Here is a 22,924-nt window from a genome sequence, read left to right as displayed (position 1 = left end):
AGATAAAATAAAAACACCTTCTAAGATGTTTACTTAACCTTAGAGGTCGTCGTCTTAAGGTCATGCATGTAAATGCACTTATTAACTGAATTCACAAGAAAGCGGGACATCAACATTGAAGGCTTTCAGTTTATTTTGGTTACTTACATATTCATCCTCTTTTCTCCAAGTGAGGAAAACAAATCATAACAAAGGTGATGATAAAATAGTTTGTATTCTGAGAGGTGCCACAATATGCTTGTTCTTGCTGAGTCAGTAAACAGCAATCCCATCATTCTCTTGGTCCCATGTGATTTTTCATTGCTCATTTCAGATTGCAAGTAACCGTGACTTCCGGAGCTCTGCTCGACACGGGAGAACAAAATACCTTCAAATGCTTTATGTACAAGAAACACTCACATATTTCAGAGACTTAAATGAGATTTGAGTAACATTTATACATCAAGCAGACAAGACTGAGATCTCACTCACAAAACTACCGGAAATGAAATGCAGGGCGGAACATTCAAGCCGTCAAAAATACTATGCAGATATTTGACTGATTTTAAAAAATAGCTTTCGAGTTGCAAATGGTTTTTCGACATGCACTATGAATGCATCAAGATTAAACAAGAACATTTCATTCAGACAAAATAAAAAAAGTTCATCCTCAAGAGCTTTTATAGGCAAAAGTTACAACTAATAACTGTGCATATACAGCACTGTGCAAAACATACAAACATAGCATATGTGACTTAAATAATGAAAATTCCACTGCTGTAATGTGAAAAATTTGCACAGTACTGTATTTAATGAGCGTTAAAGGGATCACATTCTGTCACCATTTACTCAACCTCACTTTCTTCTTCTCCAAGAGAAAGTCAGTCGTACAGGTTTGGAATGCCACAAGGGTTGAGTCAATGTCAGAATTGCTGTTTTTGTGTGAACTATCCCTTTAACACAGAAGTGTTTCCTACCCTACTTAATATACTTTTTATGTACAGATTTGTTTTGGGCATGAATTAACAAATGTTCTACAAAGTGTCTGTATAGCCTCAGAGGGGCTTTAGTTTAATACTGAGGTAATGTTGAAATCATACATTTTAATTTCATGCTCCATTACTCGATCCTTAAAGTGGATGGAAAACTGCTATTAGCAGAATGCGATCGAGTTTCTTTTTGTTGATGCTAAAACAACACTGGCTCACAAGCACGCAAACAAAAATAACAGTGTTTTCGCAATGCTATTACAGTCAGTAATGTATACCGTGATGCCATCGACAATGTAACAAGAGCGTTTTAGATACAGGATTTTAGTCAATCCAACGTAAGCCTTGAATGAGTGGTGATATTCACAAGGAGGCTCCTCGAAAACGATTGTTCGCCCCCGTAATAAGGCACAGTGACTAAATCAACAGAGTACTTTCTTCAGCACTGACAGACCATCACTTCAAGGAAACACGCTGAGAAGTGGGATCAACAGTCTTGTACAACTGTCATGGTCTGTGAGAGTAATGAGAATCGTTTTTGCTCCCCTTCTGCTTGATGAAGTTTCTGCAATGAATAAACACCATCTAAATACACACTTGAGGCTACAAGATTTCCAAGACTCGGACACGCTTGAACACTGAAAGCAAGTTTTATCGATATCCAAGTGAATGGTTTTCATGTGCGACTTTACATTGCAACACCAGACACGAGCACAATTGGACATGAGAAGAAGACCTTTTGAACCACAAATGACACATTCTCCCGACAACAACCCCCTTTGCCCAAAACACCAAATACCTATTTGAATCAAACCCCGAATGACCCCTCAGTCTAGCTGCGAGTCCCACAGCACTTAGGGATTCAAAGGCCATCGCGCTTGGCGGTCAGTTAATATCGCAGCGTCTCATTCGTCAGCGTGATGGACAGACCAGAGACTCCTAACACCTTCAGAAGCTCATAACTGGCCTGCAGGGGAGAGCGAGACGATGTGGCGCCAGCCAGATGCCACGCCGTGTTGTACGGCTGCGGTCTGTTGAGGGTTGATGGAGAGTGAGGAGCACCTGAAGGGGAGCCGAGGCAGGAACATGAGGCAGGGCGGTCTCAGAGTCAGCATGCGACACCGGGAGGGAACTGAAAACTGGAGGGTTCAAATCTATGGGTTGCATATCAGGTGGCAAAAGGAGCTGGCTTTGTGCTTGGACGTCATGGAACGGGTGGACTAACCCTCCTCTTCGCTCTCCTCCTCTAGCACCTCCTCGAACACTCGGTCCGGGAGCCGGAAACACTCCTCGAAGAAGTTGACCAGCGATTGACTGAGGTGCTGCCGCGTTCCCTCGTTGTGAATGAAGTGTCCTTCGTCTGGGTAGATCTAATGAAGGACACAAGACGAGGTATTGAGCTCAATATCACAGAACTCAGACTGCTTCTGCATTCACGCTGCCTCTTTAGGTGTGATTGCAAGTCTGTTTGACATCAAAGATTGGTAAAATCATCAGTATCTATGATTTGTTTACCCTTTTTCGAGTTTTATTTAGCCTTCCAAGGAAGGCTAAATAAAGTTCCACGGGTCTCAGTGATTGATTTATTAAAACAAACAGATTTTAATGTTTCCTTTCTTCTTCTGTTTTTTATTTATTTATATATTTTTATTTACAACAGTCTTCGAAACCGTTTTATTTTGACTACTTTTTTTCAATGTCTTCTAATACTTGGAAACAGTTTATTTTATTATTTTTGATAAATGTCTTTTAATACTTTTTAGATTCCCTTGTTTTACCCTGAACTATAATCAGACTTTCAACATTATCAATGGAAATCCACCAAAGTATGAATATTTATATGCTTAATCTGAACAAAGAGAGTATCTCACACACACACACACACACACATGACTGTCCCTTCATTGTACCATCATTTCCAACACAAATTACTTCTAAAATTATGTAAAATTACACAAAAGGTGTGGAAATACTATTTAATTTTATTTTTTTAAGTATACGTAAAATGTTAACTGTGAAATTAGCCTTATTTTATTCCAAAAAGGTTTTTAAATATAATTTCTACCACAGGAAAAATGAGTGTGAAATGACAAAGAGGTAAAACATTTTCATTGCCTTCAATAAATATGTATAAATAAAGAACTAAATCAAATAAAAACACAAATAATTTCCTGTGATGCATGTATGTCCAATTTTAGACACTGTTAGTGAACAAATGAAATTGGTGAGAACATGAAATTCTGTTTAAGTTCATATAGGGCCAACATTTAATTTGTTATTTACATATTTTCTGAACGTCTTAATTAATCTCAGTTAATATTTATATTTACAGAAGTGTTGTTACATATGAGATGAACTGTGGTACAAATGTGTATTGAACCATGGGTTTGAACCAAACAATCAAACCAAGTGTGTAAACATCCATAAACTTCTACTGCAATGATACAAACTTTCAGTGTGTGCGTGGCAGCCCTGACACTTCCTAATAGATCATAAATTGAGAAGAACAGCTTGACATAGTGACGATCACACACATCCTGATGAATATCTGCCCTAATTAATTCCACAGTCATTCAACAGCCCGTAATTAATAGCAAATCTATTAAGGAGCAGAAAGCAAAGAGAAAATCTCCTAGTTCTGGAATATAATGGGATTATTCAGCGTGTGGCTCATGAGAGTGGCCTGTATAATCTGTTTAAATGAGCTGCATGCATTGAGTGTGTCTAATCCCACTGCTGGCAGCAGCCGCTCAGAGGCTCAGTATCCAGTCACCCCAGACCTCACACACCTTTGACAAACATCGTCATGCTCACAGATGGATGCAGGGTGTACAGTTAAACCCCCATTCATTTATCCCATAGAGAAATTGATTTTTAACAATGACGTATAAACCTTTCCTGCCATCAGCTCTGAGGATGTTATGTGATGATATATGGTTCTGAACAAAACACAAGCGTGTTTTCAAATTCAGTGTTGAAAACATTTAATTGCGGAATTTCCAGTGAAGAACTACAATACCTATTATCCTAAAGAGAAACCAATTAGAGAAGTCAATGTTACCATGGAATGTTAATAATGGCTAAAGTGCTAAACCACAAACCCCCATTAAACACTGTGAGTAATCTGATTTGATTGGTTGGTTTATTCTCTGTATAGTTTGCAAAAAATTAAAAATGTTTTTATTTATTGATTATATTTTGAATTATAATAGTTATTGATTACATTACACATCATACAAGTTCATTATATTTAACTAAATATAGTTTTTTTTTTTGTTTGTTTTTTACATATTTTGAATATATTGTTGAATCTCTGACTGAAACACCATGCTTGCCTCATCTTGAATATCTCTTATATTCATGCATTAGACCTGTTTAGGACAAGTAATATTTGCAAAATGCCGCTTAAACTTATAATGGTGGCACATTCTGGCCTACACTATCTGTTGCAAATCAGCTGTTCCAAGAGATGTGAACTTAGCATGTTTCTTAAATATGTGCAGACATATTGTGGTATTTATATGCTTTAGCACAGTCAAAAAAATACATACAGCACTTTTAACTAAAAATAAAACCATTTTTTTATATATATATATATATATATATATATATATATATTATAAATTTATAATTTATATAATTAAATACAAATGATAAAAAATATACATTTTATTTCAGCCAGTTACCAAGAAAACATCTAATTTTCATTTAGTTTAATGTGATGTACAAAAATGGTTACACTTTATTTTAAGGTGTCCTTGTTACAGTGTAATTATATATTTAAGTACTGAGTAATATTAATTAACTACATAGGGTTTGGCTTAGGGTTACTTGCATGCAATTATGCATAATTTATTGTTATTATAATATTATGTACATGTAATTTGTAACAAGGGCGCCTAAAAACAAAGTGTTACCATAAAAAAATGAATAAAACTATAGATATATTAAAAATATTAATAAAAATACGAAATCACAACAAAATTACTTAAAATGTTTAAAATGACTGTTTCCCGTTTTCAAATGTTTCTTGCATTCTTCTTCCTGCTTTGCCATTGTTTTTATGTAAACATACGCTTGACGAATGTCTTTGACCACTGCACTCATATCTTTTCCAGCATTTAGAGCATGAGCGCTGCATTTTTAGAACTTTAAACATGTTTTTATTTTTTTTATTTTAAGATCTTTGAGTTTATTCCGCTACCCTGCATCTCACATTTTAAACACAAAAACATGTTCTGTGTAAATGGCCTCTAAAATTAAACTAAGAAATTCTCAAGATCTCTTACCTGCAGAGTGTAATTTGCTCTCTCACTGATTAGCCTGGAGATGAATTTGGCTGTGTGCTGAAAATGAACTTTTTCTAAAAGGTAAATGAGATGCGTGTTAGTTGACAGTGTTCTTTCTTTTACAAAGACATTGTAAGGATTGAAAAGGAAATGTACCATCTGCTGTTGGATGAATGATTAAAAACTTCTTATCGATGAACTGAGACGCTCTGTATGCAAGGTTGGCCATCTGAGGAAATATTAAAGAGTACACCGTAAGTGTTGTCAGTACGGTGAATACAAAATACAGATTATAAAACAGGAAATGTACCTCGTATGCCCTCCGATCTGGCTTGGGAGGGCCTAGATATCTCTCTGAGAAAGCTGAAGCTGAAAGCAGGAAATAAGAACAGTATCAGTCAACAGTGACATTTGTCACAGGCAGAGTTAATTTCCGAGCATTTCCTTTGATAAAACTCATCGCACGGCCATTTCACAATACACGCTGATGCACCGGCTGACTTATGAGCAGATTTCTGTGCTGTTGCCGCTGTGAGAGGTGAAGTATTGTTTATGATGAACACACACATGCTTCATTTTTCATCGCTCTGTTCCTTTAGAGTTCTTGGAGAGCTTCGGTCTTCCTGCCTGCTCTCAGAATACTGATGGGATCCACTGCCACGCACAGACAGGAAGCTATAGAAATGGATGATGAATCGGACACTCCTCCTCCTCCTCCACCGACGAGACATTCGCACAGGATGCATTATTGCACCTGTACTGTTTTTTTTTAATTGTCGGTTCAGTTGTTGGTGACATCTTGCATCACATCTCACTGTTTTTTCAGCATCTTGCACTGTTTTCAAGATATTGCGTCAAGTTACAAATAGAGCATCTGTCACCTCAGTGCACAAATGCCAGTTTTACAACGACGGAGAAGCAATCAGAAGAAACCTGGGGTGGGAAATTTGATGATATTCCCCATTCCTGATAATATCACACATATGCACGTATTTTGCAAGGTGACATTTTTTTTAGGGTACTTTGTCTTCCACAAAACATTTGTGAATCGTTCCCTGCTGGATGTTAAAAGGACATTCAGCAGATGTTTTGATTTAGAATGCATGTGAATCTGCTCTTTTTATAGTCGTTTGCACATAATAATAAGCTCAAATCCTTTCAACAGATGTCTTGTGCTTACTGAGATATTCATATCTACATCTGAGGATCAGATGGACCTAAACAGATCTCTATTCTTCTCTCTGCGGAGCTGTAGTCCACTCTAATATTTAATATTAATGCTGCTCTGTTTGTTGTTATAGGATGACAAAAAGTTTTAAAAAGTTATATTTTTAGGCTGTTCCACCTCAGCGGTCTAACAGCTCAAGAAGGTTGGCTGTTAACTGTTAACCAGCACATTGCTTCAGTTTTTAACAGTGCAAGAGCGTGACGAAAGATGCAAGTAGCTAAATATTTAATATTTCACAAATGTTTTATGCAAGGAATATTAAACGACCAACAATTATCCTGTGATGTAAAGTCTTATATTTCTTTCCAATATTTCAACCCAGAATTGTTTTAAAGGGCCACTTTTTTACTTTCATAAGGGCAATTTTTAGAATTACGTTATTAGTTGCATAATGGCAAATACTTAAATTTAACCAATTTCTTAAATCAATCAGAATACTTTAAACTCTTACCAATAACAACAATCTGTTATAGCCTAATTGTAATTGCAAAAAAAAAAAACCTAACAAAAAAATAAACAGGACAATAGAGCTGAAATATCATGTCAAAATAACTGTCAATTATTGCTCTTGTTATTGTAATTATGATTATTAATGTTGATTTATAGAATACAAATGTAAAAACATTTTTGGTGTTTGGGAAAATGTCACATATTCTGAACAAACTTGTCAGTATGGCATTAGTCCAGTCTAGTGTAAGCTATGCAAAAACTCTTGTTGTAATCACTGCGAAATGAATCACATTGTATCTGCAATTTGTTGTATATGATAAGAGAATCTGCAAGCAGAATTCAGTCAGTGAGCGCGCAAGCAAAACACGCTGACTAATCTTAACGCCTGTGATTAGCCATATCAACAGAAAAGTGTGTGAATGGTTATAATGCTCAATGCTGCTGCTGCTGCTGCAAAAAAAAAAACGTGTGCAGACTCGTAATTACACGAATTGACACTTTTCATTAACTTTCACATTTTATTTTAATCACAACAGCCATAATAGATTTTGTTTAATTGTGCAGGGCCAATTTTTGCCTCTTTATCTTGAATTTGTGGGGCATTTTGTTTACTTTAGTGGCATTTTGGTTAAAAACACTTAACAAGACATGTCAGTCGCAATAACTAATTGCTAACTGCAAAAGAGTACATTCCATATAGTATGAATGTAATCTGAATGCACTACATTTGCCATGTTGTCATTGTCATGTGACCTACCAACATCAGATCCTCTCGTGTGGAATCATGGGACAGTAAAGTGTCCATCATGCGCATACTTCAGAATCACGCTGGAAGTAGTAAGTCATCCAGGTACTTTTTGCCTACTCTTTTATGAGTACTGAGAATTCGGACATGCTTTTTTTCACGTACTGTTTTTTTTTTTTTTTTTGTCTATTATATAGCAGAGAAGTATGTGATTTCGAATGCAGCCAGGGTGTCTCCTGAAGGGCCACCAGACTTTAGCTCTAGCTCTAATTAAACAACTCAAACAGCTAATCAAGGGCCAAGCCAATCACTAGAAACAGACAGACATGTGTGCTGGAGCCAGTGTTAGGGAGTAACTAGTTACATGTAATGGAATCACATAATTTAATTACAAAATAAATTTAACTGTAATCCGTTACTTATGAAAATGTTAATGATTACAAAGGAGGTTACATGTGAATATTTTCACACACATACATTGTTAGATGCCAGTGTTTCCTGTCATAGCTATGCAAATATTTGATTTCAAAAACTGTATAGCTATTAAACGGTTTCTAGTTATGATTTTAAATCTGTATATATATATATATATATATATATATATATATATATATATATATTAAGGGTGTAACGATAAATCGATTAATCTAATGCATCGCAATTCTCTTTGAAATCGATTCTGAGCTTAGTTTTAACAGCAGATGGCACTGCATGCTTTTGAAACAGCTTGCTTTCAGTTCCTTACACACACACCACTTGAACTTAAAATAATCATTCATAAAGTTCAAAAAGATTGAAGCGAATTACAAGAGTGTTCACAGTGGGTTGTGTTTACATTAATCTTGCGTCATAAAAGCATTATAACCACTCAGTTGAATGCACAAGCGGTCTTCTTCGTGAGTATTTGAGTGTGCAGATAAAAACTATAGCCTAGAGCGCCATCTGCTGTTAAAAACTAAGTTCAGAATCGATTCAAGGGAGAATCCATTAATCGATTTATTGTTACACCCCTAATATATATATCTATATATCTATATATATATATATCTATATATATATATATGCTGATGTCTGATTTTGTGGTGGCTGCATGCTTTAAAATTAAATTATTATAAACTTAATTCAAGTGAAGAAATATTTTGAAAGTCTGGCAGTTATCAGTGTTGAGTCCTATAAGATTAACCCAGCCTGTTTTAAATGTTTCACAATGATAACAGTTGAAAAGATTCGTTAGAAATTTAGAAAAGTAATTAAAAGTAATCTAATGTAATCAGTTACACTACTTATTTACTTATTTCAAATGGGGTAATTTGTAATCTGTAACCTATTACATTTCCAAAGTAACCTTCCCAACACTGTTTGGAGCTAAAGTCTGCAGGACAGTGATCCCCCATTTGTCTTAATAAGAGAATCACACACACACAAACCATACCATATAGTGCAAAGTCTGTGATGGGTGAGAGCACTGCAGCGCACTTGAGCACGGAGTCCTCAGAGCTGAGCAGAAGGCTGGTGACGTAACCTCCATACACCTGAAACACAAAATATTCAACTCAAGACCTCTGAGATAGCACAACTCTCATTAATAGTTACAGAAGTTTCTGATACGGTCTGTGCTCATTAAAGTGAGGCAGGAATTCAGCCTTTGAACATGCATTCATTAATCCTTTGAAAAACGACAATCTTTCGAGGAAAGAAACAGGCATGGGCAAAAACGAACATGTAGCCAGAAATGTAGATGGTCTCAATTAAGTTCTTCTTACTGCATAAAACCAATTTGTTCTGCTCTTCTTTATGGCTGAAGTTAGTGAGAGAGGAAGAGTTTAACTGACGTGCCAAAATAACAGACAGGCTCTGTGGACTCATATCATCAGAAATGCTGTTGGATTGGTCACACTGACAGTGTAGCAGGGTAGCGTTATTTTATAACATTTCGGAAGTGTTATTTTTTGTATCTAATTGTTTAAATCAGTCACAAATCAGTCAAGTTCTATTTTTCAGTTAGGAGGCAATTTACAAGGATTAGAAACAGGGCTATGTGTTCCAGTGAATATGAGAGAGGCAAAGAAACATCTGTGTACATAAATGACAAGCTATCTTGTCTGGACAAGTAATAACAGTAAAATACCACAAGTATTTACCTGCCCAAAAGCTCCAATTCTGGTCTTGTCAATATACGGCTCCTGCATCAAAATACTGTAAGACACAAGACAAAATGTTAAATGGTCTGACACTTGCTGGACCTTCTCACATACAGAATAATCACAGTGTCAGTCATATCACTGAGTTTCATTGAAGTCAGACTGTGGTATATCTAAATCTGCCATGCGGTTAAGGAGATGCATCACATGTGTGTCTGCGCACGCAGCTGTGTGTTGGCACTGATGGATGTTCACTGCATGTTGGACGCAGATGGCTGCTCAACTACCTGAGGGCATCCAGCTGGTCTTTCTCCTCGAACATTCCCAGCCTGCGTTGCACCTTATGGAGTAAGTTAGTCCCCTGGAAGCCACTTCCACTACCGTCAAAGCGCACTGCAATCACCCCAAAACTGCTGACCAGCACTGACGCCCAGTCAATGTGGAACTGCTCTGAGACCGACTGACTGCCTGGAGTCCCATCTCTGAGAGAGAGTACGAGAGAGAGTTTTCTTTAGAAAGCAAGCATTTACGTTTAAGACTGTCTCAAAATTTAGTAAGCAGCTTACTAACAAAACATTTATGGCAATGATAGCCACATTCTCTGAGATATCATGTTCCAAGTCAGACTGAATTTTAATGCATTTTCAGTCCGCTTAATCAGAATGTGTCTACCCTTTTTTTCTACAAAAAAAATGGTTTTCTACCCTTGTGAAAAAGAAGTCTGCTTAATAGTATTAAGTATTTGTAGTGTACTTTAATGTCTTGTTAAGTGAAAAGCTGTGTGTTTGTAATAAATATATTGGTCCCTATCATACACCCGGCACATACACCCGTTCTCATTTTCCCGTCCTGCGCCCATGGGCGTGATAGTCTAAAAATGAGGTGTGTTCAGGCGCATTGTTGGCACGTTGGTATTTTGAGGAACTGAAAATAGACTGCGCCATAGACCAACTCAAACCTGGTCTAAAGTCAATGGCGCAATATATATATATATATATATATATAATTGTTTTTATTTATTTTTATTTTTTAAAAAGGGCGGGTCCACAACGCAAGTTCACTTTGCTTATTACACACAGGGATGCGCAGCAGCACACAAACATGCCAACTATTAAAAATTAAATGATTACAGTGTAAAAGAATATTATTGTGTAGGCTACATAAACATAAAAATGTCATAATGGATAGTCATTGCGTGTATCGGAATTAGCCTACCTATTTGCTCGCGCATGAGCAGATCCGTTTGTTCTCTGGAGACGCGTTCAGTCTGTGCGCCTTAAAATTTCCCCGTTTAAATAGCGAATCCGCCATGGCGCGAGCGCAACTGGCTCTTAAAGGGAATGGGAGATGAGACTCTGATTGGTTTATTGCATGTCATGCCCCAAAACACACCCATTACTCATTAAGAGAATAGGGATAACCCTTTTAGACCACGCCGACCGTTTTTCCTGTCATTATACTAGCAAAAGTGGATTCGGAAACGCCCTAAGTGCACCTGCGCCGTGCGCTTTAGACCATGCGCTTAGATCGTTAAAATAGGGCCCAAGGTGTTTTAACTTTAAACCATTGCTTCTGGCCAAAATACAAATCCATAACCCATAATAATGCTTTCTCCGGTGAAAAATTCCATCCTCTATTGTCAAAAGCCACCAACATATTTGTTTAGAACTGTTTTGGACTGTTTTCACTTGTGAACAGTGCTTGATCGTGCATATTTCTCTCCTGATTCAGGCAAGATGACTCTTTCAATAGAAAAGCAGTATTATGGATAGAGGACTCCAGAAACAATGGTTTGAAGTTAAACAATGATTACAAACGCAAGCTTTTCACTTCACAAGATGTTAATCGATGGACTAGAGTTGTGTGGATTACTTGTGGATTACTGTGATGTTTTTATCAGCTGTTGGACTCTCATTCTGACGGCACCCATCCATTGGTGAGCAAGTGATGTAATGCTAAGTTTCTCCAAATCTGTTCTGATGAAGAAACAAACTCATCTATATCCTGAATAGCCCTGAGAGTAAATTTTAGCAAATGTTCATTTTTGGGTGAACTATTCCTTTTAATTTTACATTCATACAGTACATTCATTTCACACTTAACTATATTCTTTTATACTGTATTACAATATATTCCTTTAAAGTATTTAAGTAACAATAGTATTATTTTTTAAAAGTATGCTAAAGTGTACTTCTCTTTTACAAGGGTAGGTAGGCAGCTCACTGGGTTTTGAGACAGCCGCTATATTCCTAACACACAATATAGACTCTATAGAGAACCCAGGTGATTGTCTGCTGCGGTTTGTATGATGTGTGCAGTGGGTTAATTGAAGGCGGGCTGCAGGTGAAATCATTTGTGGTATAATTACAGTGGCTGAAAGTGTACGGCTGAAAAGACAAGATTAATAGCACTGACTAAAGTCCATTTCAGAGTTACTCTTGATGAGACCTGAAGCACAGCGCAGGAACAGGGAGCGGGAAAGGAACTGCTGCTTGTGTGTTAATAGGATGACCTGCAGCACACGCTTTAAAGGGCTTATATCATGGAAAACAGGATTTGGTCTTTAATATAATAAAGCTCAATGTTCTACAGGCCAACTCTAAAGTTCATGATTCAAAGCTTCCTCCCTGGGCCATTTATTCAAACTTAATTGCAAAAATGACTAGAAATCGTCTCAACGATGAGCATGTTAACATCTGACCGCCCCTATATTATGTATATGTATATATATGTATATATATATTAATGACACATATTTGGTATGCAGCAGCTTGGCATGACATTGACCGTTATGGGTTTTATTGGCCTATTCAGATATAGTACAATACATTATAATATATTTTCTTAAAAAAAGTGAATTTAAACATTTAAATTGAAATATAATGTAATTTTTCACTTTTATTTTTATATTACATTAATTAATACAAAAAGGATTAATCTTAACTGATCAATCTGGCACAGCTCTATTCTAAAAATAGCCAAAAATTGGTGTATATCACTATTTTTAGACAATCATGCAAGATTAATTTACTTATATAAAACTTTCAGCAGCAAATTAATGTGAGAAAGAGTGGAAAATAGGGTAACAACTAAATTAGATTTTGGGTGCAAGAAACCTTGACTGACGTTATAAGTAGGACTCGGGGAAATAATAACATGCAAGAGAAGTGAAGATTATGACTTTTTTTAATGAGGGATCCAACCCAGATGGAGATTCATTAGGGAGTTCAGAGAAACTATTTGGAACACTGACATATTTTTACATAAAAAGGTTTGGTAACACTTTAGTATAGGGAACACTTATTCACTATTAACAACGACTTTTCACTCAATAAATTCCTAATTGGCTGTTTATTAATAGTTAGTAAGGTAGTTGTCAAGTTTAGGTATTGGGTAGGATTAGGGATGTAGAATAAGGTCATGTAGAATAAGGCATTAATATGTGCTTAATTACAAAAAAATGGCTAATATTCTAGTAATATGCATGCTAATAAGCAACTAGTTAAGAGACCCCCCCCCCAAAAAAAAGTGTTAACAAAGGTTTGTTTGTGGTTGTGCAGAAAGGCAAAGGGCCTGTAAGGAAATGAAGAAAATGTTGCAGATATTGATATGTACTCACACGAGGAGCAGAAGCGGGTAGTGTAAGGTGTCTATGAAGCCTGCAGGTTTCAGGATCTGCATGCTAAGGCCTGTGTATGACAATCAAAGACATTCATCTGCATCTCTATTATATTAATATCCTTCTTAAACACCAGAATTTGAACACAGTTTAGATAACATACTGTAATCCTCTAAGTTTATATCTCTGTATTCCACTTTTGGCATCTGCATCGAGTTCACCGTTCTCCTCAAGTTCAGATTCAACTCGATGTCACGCACCTCTGCGGAAAGAAACAAACCAATCATTGTGTGATTAAAAACAGTTCCTCGTGTTCATGCTGCTCACACTCCAAAATCTTGCCCTCCATTATAGCTCTCAAATCTCTTTTAAACATTGTACCAACATTTGTAATCACTGATATAACCTTTGTCTATATACTGTATATATGCAACACTTGTGGTGTAACGGTGATTATGTGATTGTGCATTGCCGGCACTTACAATGGTAGTACATAGGGCCAATTTATAATTTATAAAATACTCAGTGTTACAACAGCATTGTTATGACTAGTTTTGTTCTAAGACTCTTATTTTGATAATAATTTCATTCCATTGTTTCTTTGTTAGCAGCGTAATTGTCTATGCATGTGCTAAACTTTTATCATGTCTAATATATTTCTATGTTGCCATGACATTATGCCTAAAATCTTAAAATGTCTGTAAATGACAAGAACAAATTGATAGCTGATGTTTTTAACAGAATAATTAATGTAAATGCTTTTATAAAATTATAAGCTTCAAATGTATTTTTCAATCATTTATTTTAAAGAAAAGGAGATGCAAGCCACAAATATTGTCGATTGAGCTTAACTTGTATTAATATCAAATATTCCTTTAGGTTAGGTTTAATAAGTTTTTTTTTTTAGGTTAGTGTATATGGTTTAATAATAAAGAGCAGTGTGAACATTCTGCTAAACATCTCCTTATAGAAAACCTTGTAGAAACTTACACTGGTGTGGAATGAGGGTGGATAATTATTGAATTATTGACTAAATCATGACACAAATTTGATTTTTGGGAGCTATTCCCAAGCTATGAACCAAGTCAAGGCAAATGCATTGTTTATCTCAAACTAAGCATCTGCAAGCACTCACAAAACCTCCTCAAACCTGAGGAAATGAGTAGCTAATTGCTCTGGGACATAAACGAGAAACAGTTGCAGGATTAACAGTTGTAGATGTTCAGAGGTTGTGAGAGACCAGTGAGCAGCTGGCTTTCCTGATAGAGAGCGACTAAATAGAGCAGATATCACGGTGGCTGCTGTAAACATGGAGACCTTCCATTCTGAGCAGCAGCGATAGAGTCTTGGAAGTGCACGTAACAATTAAGAGCACATTGCGGTTGAGGGTTTCGTTTTAAGACAGGCTTATCAGTGCCTGCTCAGACTCAAGCCTCACAAAGCACACTTGCTCCCATTGCACCAATGCTATTGACGTAGCCACACATTTGAAAAACAGCAATGATTTTTATGTCAATACAGAGAAGGATCCATATGTAAGTCATCTGAATTTGACCTTGGTGGCACATTTAGCATTTACTGAATGGACCTGGCAGAGAAGGGAATGGATGGGAAAAACATCTGTAATGACAGGGTAAGAACTCTAGATTAAATTGTAAACAAACGGCATTCATAAACATTCTACACACTCACACACAGAGATGTGAGCTCTGCGAGATGACTTCTGTGACGGACCGTCGCACTGAATCACTCTCTCATTGTGATATCAACGGGCTTACAGGATATTATATACATAATAACACAATTACCAGCCTCTTACACAGAGAGGTCACATTTTTATGGAAGTCATGGCACGTCTGGCAATAATCCAATCATCTGTAAGTGCTCTCACTGTGCAAGCAGGCATGTGTAGGGCGATTCAATCACACACGGTCTATGGTAGGCCTGGGAGCAGCTCTGATCGTCAATTGACATGCTGTGGGTATATAATGCAGTGAGACAAGTATGCGAGTGTGTGTGTGTGTGTGTGTGTAACGTGGAGGTTGGTAATGAGAGCATCTTCCTAAACTTGTCACTCTTCATTTGAGTGCTTAATTATAAGTAGTTTGGTTATTAATGCGAGTGACAACCAAGGATGTTATGATACCCAGCAAAATGTTAAATTTAAAGGCCCCCTGTGGTGAAAATCATGTTTTTAATGTTGTTTACATATCTTTCTGGTTTCAAACCAGATGAAGATTTCTTACCGTCACGAGCATGTACAGTATTTAATGCCGCCAATCTTCACATTGCCATAGGTTTCTATTTACAATGCATTTTTGCAGTGTTTAGCAGTGTAGCCAATCACAGGCATATCTGTTGATTTCATGAATGTAATTGGTGTTTAATTCAGAATCCACTCACCAGTCAAAACACCAGAGTTTGTGTAGCCAGTGCAGACCTTCACTGATTATAACAGAACTTTGTGAGATCGTGTTGAACTAAGATAAGTGACTTTTTAGTGATTATAAGAGGTGCGCGCTTTGCATTCTTTGTAGGCTACAATCTATTCAGAATTTGAATAGATTTACTCAAGGATTCACTCTCCGATAACCATTTATTCAGTATTGCCACTTGCTATTGTGTAGCGTTTACTACTTCAGTCTGAGTTGGTGTGATTGAGTGGAGGCAGGGAATAGTTAACATATTCATGGATCCACGTGTACTAAATGAGGTAAAAGTGTAAGCCATATTCAAGACATAGATATTATTTTTATGGAGTGGAAAAATGACATTCTGATGCATTCTGTGCAATCCACATTCACACGGATCTGTGAAAATGACTAAACACACTATATAATGCATGCCAGGCCAGAATGGCGATATCATTTAAAAAAACAAAACAAAAATGGTAAGAAAATAACGGCATCGTTTTGAAAAACTTGCACTGTGAAACCTGTTTTCTGCTGTTGTTGTGTAAATGAACAGCCAAAAAAAAGGGTGTCATATAAACGCCCCCCTAATTAAGTTATGCAATTTAGGGCATAAACTTAATATTTTAAACGCCAAATCGCACTAATGTATCAGGGTGAGTGTAGTTTGAGAGACATAAAGTAACACATTAAAATATTACAATAAATTGTATTTTATGTCAAATAGAATAAAGTAAATTTACACTAACACTCAATGCTAATTTTGAAAAACGTATATGTAAGGGATAATCAACGGCTAGCTGTGCATTAAACGATTTGAATGCACGACGTGGAGGGTGGTTGCCTCCGCGAAGGGATTATCCCGTTTATGCCATGGTCATTTCCCAGCATTCACATATTAAAGATGTTAATAATATTTGCGCTACAATATTTGACCGGAACGATAAAAATGAAGGTTATTTTCGTCTGTATTGCTATTCAACTATAACTGTATGTTACTATGGTTACCAATGTTTATAGGAAGCGCATTAATATAGAACGTGATTAAACTGACCTGGAACTACCTGTGCAGTTAAACGAGTTTAATCAACACCTGCCAGCCAATCAGAATCGAGTATTCAGACAGACCATGGCATAAATGTAACTATATAACATTTATTTCAATGTGAAGTTGAGAAAATATGACTGGGACATGGGAATCTGTCTGTACGAATTATTCTTAGGTACTAATCATTGTACATTTGTGTCAACACCTACTGTGTGCGTGGAAAATCATGCAGCATGAAAACTGATTAACATTTTATGTAAAACATGCAATATTGTTTCATGGGGAACAAATCCACTAAAATGACCCAGCAATGAAATATGACTCTATTACTGTATAAAATGAAAGAATTGTGATAATTAAATAGCTTTGAGGAGTAGGAGATCGAGGCAGTCGCCCGGGGCAGTGTTCTCTGCACCAGGTGCTCGCTCCATATTCTGTCAGTTTCGCAGAATTGCGCCCACTCTTCGTTCTGCTTGACCTTCTCATTGAAAATGAATTGTGACCTTGTTGGACACCTTTTTTGAGCAGTTCCCTTATGCTTTGCCACCTTCCTTTTCACTTGTGGATGCACCACAAATATAGGATAAATGGTCCACGCATACAAAGAGTCTCTTCACCTGCTAGTAGCCAGAATGGGTGGGGGATAATGGCACAGATGAGATTGAGGTTAATTAAGTCACAAAATAAAATGTTCCCTGCATCTATTACACATCCATTGGCATGCACTACAATGCTATTTTACTTTCTTTCTATTAATAGCCTATAATTTACATTGACTGTTTAAAATTTTGGATTCAGTCAGATTTTTAAAAAATGTTTTTGGATAAGACTCTTACGCTCATCAAGGCTGCATTTATTCGATTATAAATACAGTAATATTGTGAAATATTATTACAATTTCCAGTAACTGTTTTCTATTGATATATTTAAAAAAATAAATAATAATAATAATATTTTCTTGTGATGGCAAAGCTGAATTTTCAAAGCTGAATTTACACCACTCTTCACTGTCACATGATCCTTTAGAAATCATTCTAAAATGCTGATTTGGTGCTCAAGAAACATTTCTTATTATTATCAATGTTGAAAACAGATGTGCTGCTTAATATTTTTGTGAAAACTGATACTTTTTTAACATTCATAAACATCATTAAACACTTATGAATGAAAGTTCAAAAACTAATTTATTTAAAATAGAATATTTTGTAGCATTATAAAAATCTTTACTGTCACTTTTGATCGATTTACAATTGCATTTTGATCAAATGTCTCCCTATAATGCTTCCTAGGGCCTAATCGTTAGAGAGTCAGACTTGTAACTCGAAGGTCACAAGTTCAGGAATTGTAGGGGGAGTGGATGTACAGTGCTCTCTGTCACCTTCAGTACCCATGACTGAGCTGCCCTTGAGCAAGGCACCGAAAAAATGGCTGCCCACTGATCCAGCTGTGTGTTCACTACTCACTGCTGTGTGTGTGTGCACTTGGATGGGTTAATTTCGAGTATGGATTACCATACTTGGCCATCACGTCACTAATTCTTATTTTATTTTTTCTCACTATTAATAATTCATCAGTGACAGTAAGTAGAAATGAATTATTCTCAATGGCACTTGCTCTGATGGCACATGACCCCTAAAATCTAACATCTTTGCATATGCATGATCAATTCTGAGACTGTCTCTTCACTTCCACTGGCCCGGTGGTCTCTGGGTAACCAATACATTGCGGTACAGAGAGAGCATGCAGTTTAAATGCAGAAGCTTAAAAAAATAAAATAAAAAAAATAGTGGTGATGTGAAAGACCCAGCAGATCATCTAGAACTCAAACACACACACACACACACACACACACACACACACACGATACAGAGAGATAGAAGGCTGGATACTCACTCTGTCTGTCATGGGTGCTGTAAACCGTCACATACGGAACATCAGGACCTGACAACATACCAACATAATCATCAATAATTAATGAAACAGGACATTCATTGCTTTTCATAGTTTGAACAAATGCTTTGCAACAATATGTATGTTATGTTTTGTTTGTTAATCAGTAATTCTCACAGCTGGGAGTTGTAGCTATTGAGTTGCACATACTCACATCACCTGTTGTAGCAACTGGATCAAATACATTTTTGCACTTGAACTTTGATGACCCATTTACAATTATTATCAGTGTTTACTAAGTCACTACTACTATTACTAATACATAGGGTACATAGGGATACATGTCACTTTGAGAGTCAAAAAAGCATATTATAGGCAACACAAAATTAATACTGTAAAGCCTTGCAATATAATGAGGCTTTATGAAGCGAAACGAACATCTGTGCAAGAATCTAAACATTATTTACAACATAATTACCTGCAATCCCTAGCCTCAGGCAAACAGACAGTTTTACAGATGTTAAATTAATATATTGTTTTCTGTGAAGGAGTGAACAGGATAAATTTCAGGATAATGTTTTCATCATTTTGTAGCAAAAACTCTAGTCTACCACATCCAGTTCTCAAAAGTCTTGTGAACAAATATTCTGTATGTGTTTTATGGCCTTATTTCAGTGACTTAAAAAAAAATTGTTTTTCACTAGCCACGCATAAACATTGTTTTCTCAAAAACACAAACATGTACTTTCATGCTGCTCACATATTATTGTAGCCCAGTTTGTTCTGATGTTATCAGACCTTAGCCATTAATATATATTTTTTTAAGATACTGAACAAAAACACAAAAGTTCTCCAGGGCCTCAAAACACCCTCAGACCCCAAAGAGTTAATGTGAGTCAGGAGCGTGAGCTTTCTGTTGCATAATGACATACGTGCAGGAACAAACACATGCACAAACATCGTTTTACTTCATAAAACTTCACTATATTGTCAGGAGCCAAGAGTATTAATTTTGTGTTGCCTATATATGTTTTTTTCGCTCTCAAAGTGACAGTAGAAACAGACTTGCATTTTATGAATTACCGAGGACCATGGTGTCAAATCTTTACTGTTACACTAAAGAAAAAAGCCACCTACTGTACATCTTGGATGGCTTGAGCATGAGTAAATTAACAACAAATTTGCATTTATTGGGTGAACTATCCCTTTAAGAGATTTGAACAAACCGTAACCCCTGTAGCAGTGGTTCTTAAATCCAGTCCTATCGACCCACTTCTTTGAATACTTTGCGTACAGATCAGTGGGTCCCCAGGACTGCAGTTGAGAACCACTGCCCTAAAGTATTATTGTTCAGTCACATTAGTGAAATTTGCAGACAAAAAAGGTTTCACCTGGGAAATTTTGCTAAACAACGGTATATATGAAAGAACCTTTACACTTCTGTATGTAACACAGCCTGCATCATTTGCGCTACATGATACTTCAAATCAACATTATTCTTTCAGAAAATTGTGAAATTAGCGATCTGTCTTTCAATTTCTGCCTGCCTACCCATATTTTCTTGTTAAAAATCTACTTTGGATCATCAAACTGTTTCTCATATAGTGTTGGAACAATCTATAGTGTTATGCTAAAAGTGAGATATGATAATTAACTCTTTCAATGCCATTGACGAGATATCTCGTCAATTAAGAGACAACGCTTCAACGAGTTTTTACGGCAATCCGTGTTCTAGGTGTATTACGGTAAGGAAAGCCCTAGCGCATGTCCTGAATGAGTTACGGGACTTCCGGGTCTTTAGGGTGCGAATAGAAGACGATCGGCATACATGGAAGGATCAGAGAAAATGTAGATCATATATAGATCATAGCCTATGTAGATCATGCTTTGACCATTTTGAATCTGATCGGGACGATGTAGTCAGTGAGAGAGATGCATTTACAGACACAGAAACATATGTAGTTATAACCGATCCGTCGATCTGAATAGGGGTGTGTGTGTGTGTGGGGGATCTATCTATCTATCTATCTATCTATCTATCTATCTATCTATCTATCTATCTATCTATCTATCTATCTATCTATCTATCTATCTATCTATCTATCTATCTATCTATCTATCTATCTGTCTGTCTGTCTGTCTGCATGTACAGTATATGTATGCATATGTAAGTATGTAGCCTGTGTGTGTGTGTGTATAATCATATGTATGTATATGTTTGTGTGTGTGTGCACGTGTGTGTGTGTGTGTGTGTGTGTGTGTGTGTGCATGTACAGTATATGTATGCATATGTATGTATGTAGCCTGTGTGTGTGTGTGTGTGTGTGTATAATCATATGTATGTATATGTTTGTGTGTGTGTGTGTGCATGTGTGTGTGCGTGTGTGTGTGCATGTACAGTATATGTATGTATATGTATGTATGTAGCCTGTGTGTGTGTGTATAATCATATGTATGTATATGTTTGTGTGTGTGTGTGTGTGTGTGTGTGTCTGTTTGTTCTGTTTATTGAATGCAATTTAAATTATTCATATAATTATTTACAGGTGAAAGAATATGACATCTGAATGTATTTTGCATGAAAATGCACTACTTTGATACAAATGCATTTTTCCCAGTTTTTTGTCCAAAATGTTGTATTTTTGATGGTACCCACCTGCATTCAAATGGTCATAAAACATGAACACATGAAGATAGAATAAAATAGTTTTTTTGTTTAAAAGCAGAGACTTGGTTCTTTATTTTGATATATAAAATGTTCTTATATTCATAGCAGAAAATATTCTGAGGGCCGTCAAAGTTAGGTGAAAATCATAAAAAATGCTGGCGGTGGCTGGCAACTTTTTTTTAAAAACGCTGGCGGTGAAAGAGTTAAGAAAAATAATGTTATAGCTATTTATGTACCATCAAAACGATTCGAAACTAACTTAAAAATAATAATTTTTATAACTACATTTATGCATTTTAGCAGATGCTTTTATCCAAAGCTAATAACCATAGTATAAATAAAGGTATATGATTTTTATGTATTGTTAAGTCATAGTTTATGTTTCAGCTGTACGTGTCAGCAACGTTCAAGAGCAGTTTATCCAGTCATTTTACAAGTTCTCTAAAGTTTATTTTATAGACAGCTTGCCACTAAACTGAAAAAGGTGCTCAAAAGCTTTTGTTAATGAGCGTCTGTGGTGAAACTTTAACGAGTGCCACAACGCTACTGATCGTAAACACAACAGTCATTTCTCCAGGAGTTCTGTCACAACAGTTCAGTGAATACAAGCATTCAAGCCTTCAGAACACATCAGCTGCTGTAGAAACAAGCCCTCCAAACAATCAATGCACTTTGCAGAATGAAAACTTCACTGTTGAACAATAACAACATGCTCTTTTGACAATGCGTCTGCTCGCGCTGCCTCCATCCCTTTCTCTGTTCTTCTAGCGTACCACTGAACTCATCACAGACGTATAAAGCTTGTCAGGGGACAATATAAAAGTAAAGGTTCATTGGCTCTAAATCGACATTCACCGCAGTGTCAGCTCACAAGCGTTTATTGAACATGTGTCAGGGTTATGGTGACTTCAGAGACTCATTTTAATTCTCAGCTTTACAGCCAAACCAAGACTTCACGCAAGTATTTATTGACCTTTCATTTCTTTAGTTTTTTACAAAAAAAGTACAATTCTAATTACTACTACACATCATACAGTATATGGTCATATACTGTATATCTTGTTCGCACATATACCGGTAGTAAGAACAAGCAAAATAGAAACAAAGAGATGTCTACCTTTACAATTGAGCAGAAAATAGTCCATGCTGGGACTGAAGAAGCCACTGACGTACCCGCAGCTGTCAGTGAAATCACAGGACAGACAGCGGCGGTTGAAGGTGCCCACCGTGTCTGCGCTAGAACAACCACAGATACATTAACACTGTCAGTGAGAACAAGCTTGTGACAGCACAAGCCAAACTTCACACGGCACAAAACATGAATATGTATGTGCTGTATGTACCTGTAGAGATGTCTTCTTTTAGGGTCATCCTCAGTGCTGAGGAAATATCTGTTCATACAAAAAATGCAATATCAAAACATACTCCATATAACAATAGCTATACAAAGGTAAAAAAGATGTACAG

General features: G+C 36.4%; 1 protein-coding gene across 3 annotated transcripts in view; it reads right to left on the bottom strand.

Annotated features, from left to right (window-relative positions):
* Window positions 1–109: 109 nt before the first annotated feature.
* dpp6a (dipeptidyl-peptidase 6a) overlaps window positions 110–22,924 on the bottom strand; it is a 316,212-nt gene continuing 293,397 nt past the window's right edge. For all 3 annotated transcript variants that reach the window (XM_058765855.1, XM_058765854.1, XM_058765856.1), the window contains 12 exons: window positions 22,801–22,848; window positions 22,575–22,693; window positions 18,793–18,840; window positions 13,604–13,702; window positions 13,441–13,510; window positions 10,109–10,303; window positions 9,822–9,876; window positions 9,113–9,212; window positions 5,568–5,626; window positions 5,414–5,486; window positions 5,258–5,331; window positions 110–2,338 (listed from right to left, as the gene is read on the bottom strand). In XM_058765855.1, coding sequence (XP_058621838.1) covers window positions 2,189–2,338; window positions 5,258–5,331; window positions 5,414–5,486; window positions 5,568–5,626; window positions 9,113–9,212; window positions 9,822–9,876; window positions 10,109–10,303; window positions 13,441–13,510; window positions 13,604–13,702; window positions 18,793–18,840; window positions 22,575–22,693; window positions 22,801–22,848 — 1,090 coding nt within the window. In that variant the 3' untranslated portion in view covers window positions 110–2,188. The remainder of the gene's footprint in view (window positions 2,339–5,257; window positions 5,332–5,413; window positions 5,487–5,567; window positions 5,627–9,112; window positions 9,213–9,821; window positions 9,877–10,108; window positions 10,304–13,440; window positions 13,511–13,603; window positions 13,703–18,792; window positions 18,841–22,574; window positions 22,694–22,800; window positions 22,849–22,924) is intronic.

The sequence above is a fragment of the Onychostoma macrolepis genome, chromosome 24 (assembly GCF_012432095.1).
Source record: "Onychostoma macrolepis isolate SWU-2019 chromosome 24, ASM1243209v1, whole genome shotgun sequence".
Lineage (NCBI taxonomy): Eukaryota > Metazoa > Chordata > Actinopteri > Cypriniformes > Cyprinidae > Onychostoma > Onychostoma macrolepis.
The sequence above is the reverse complement of the archived record's forward strand: the minus strand, read 5'-3'. Positions and strand labels throughout refer to the sequence as shown.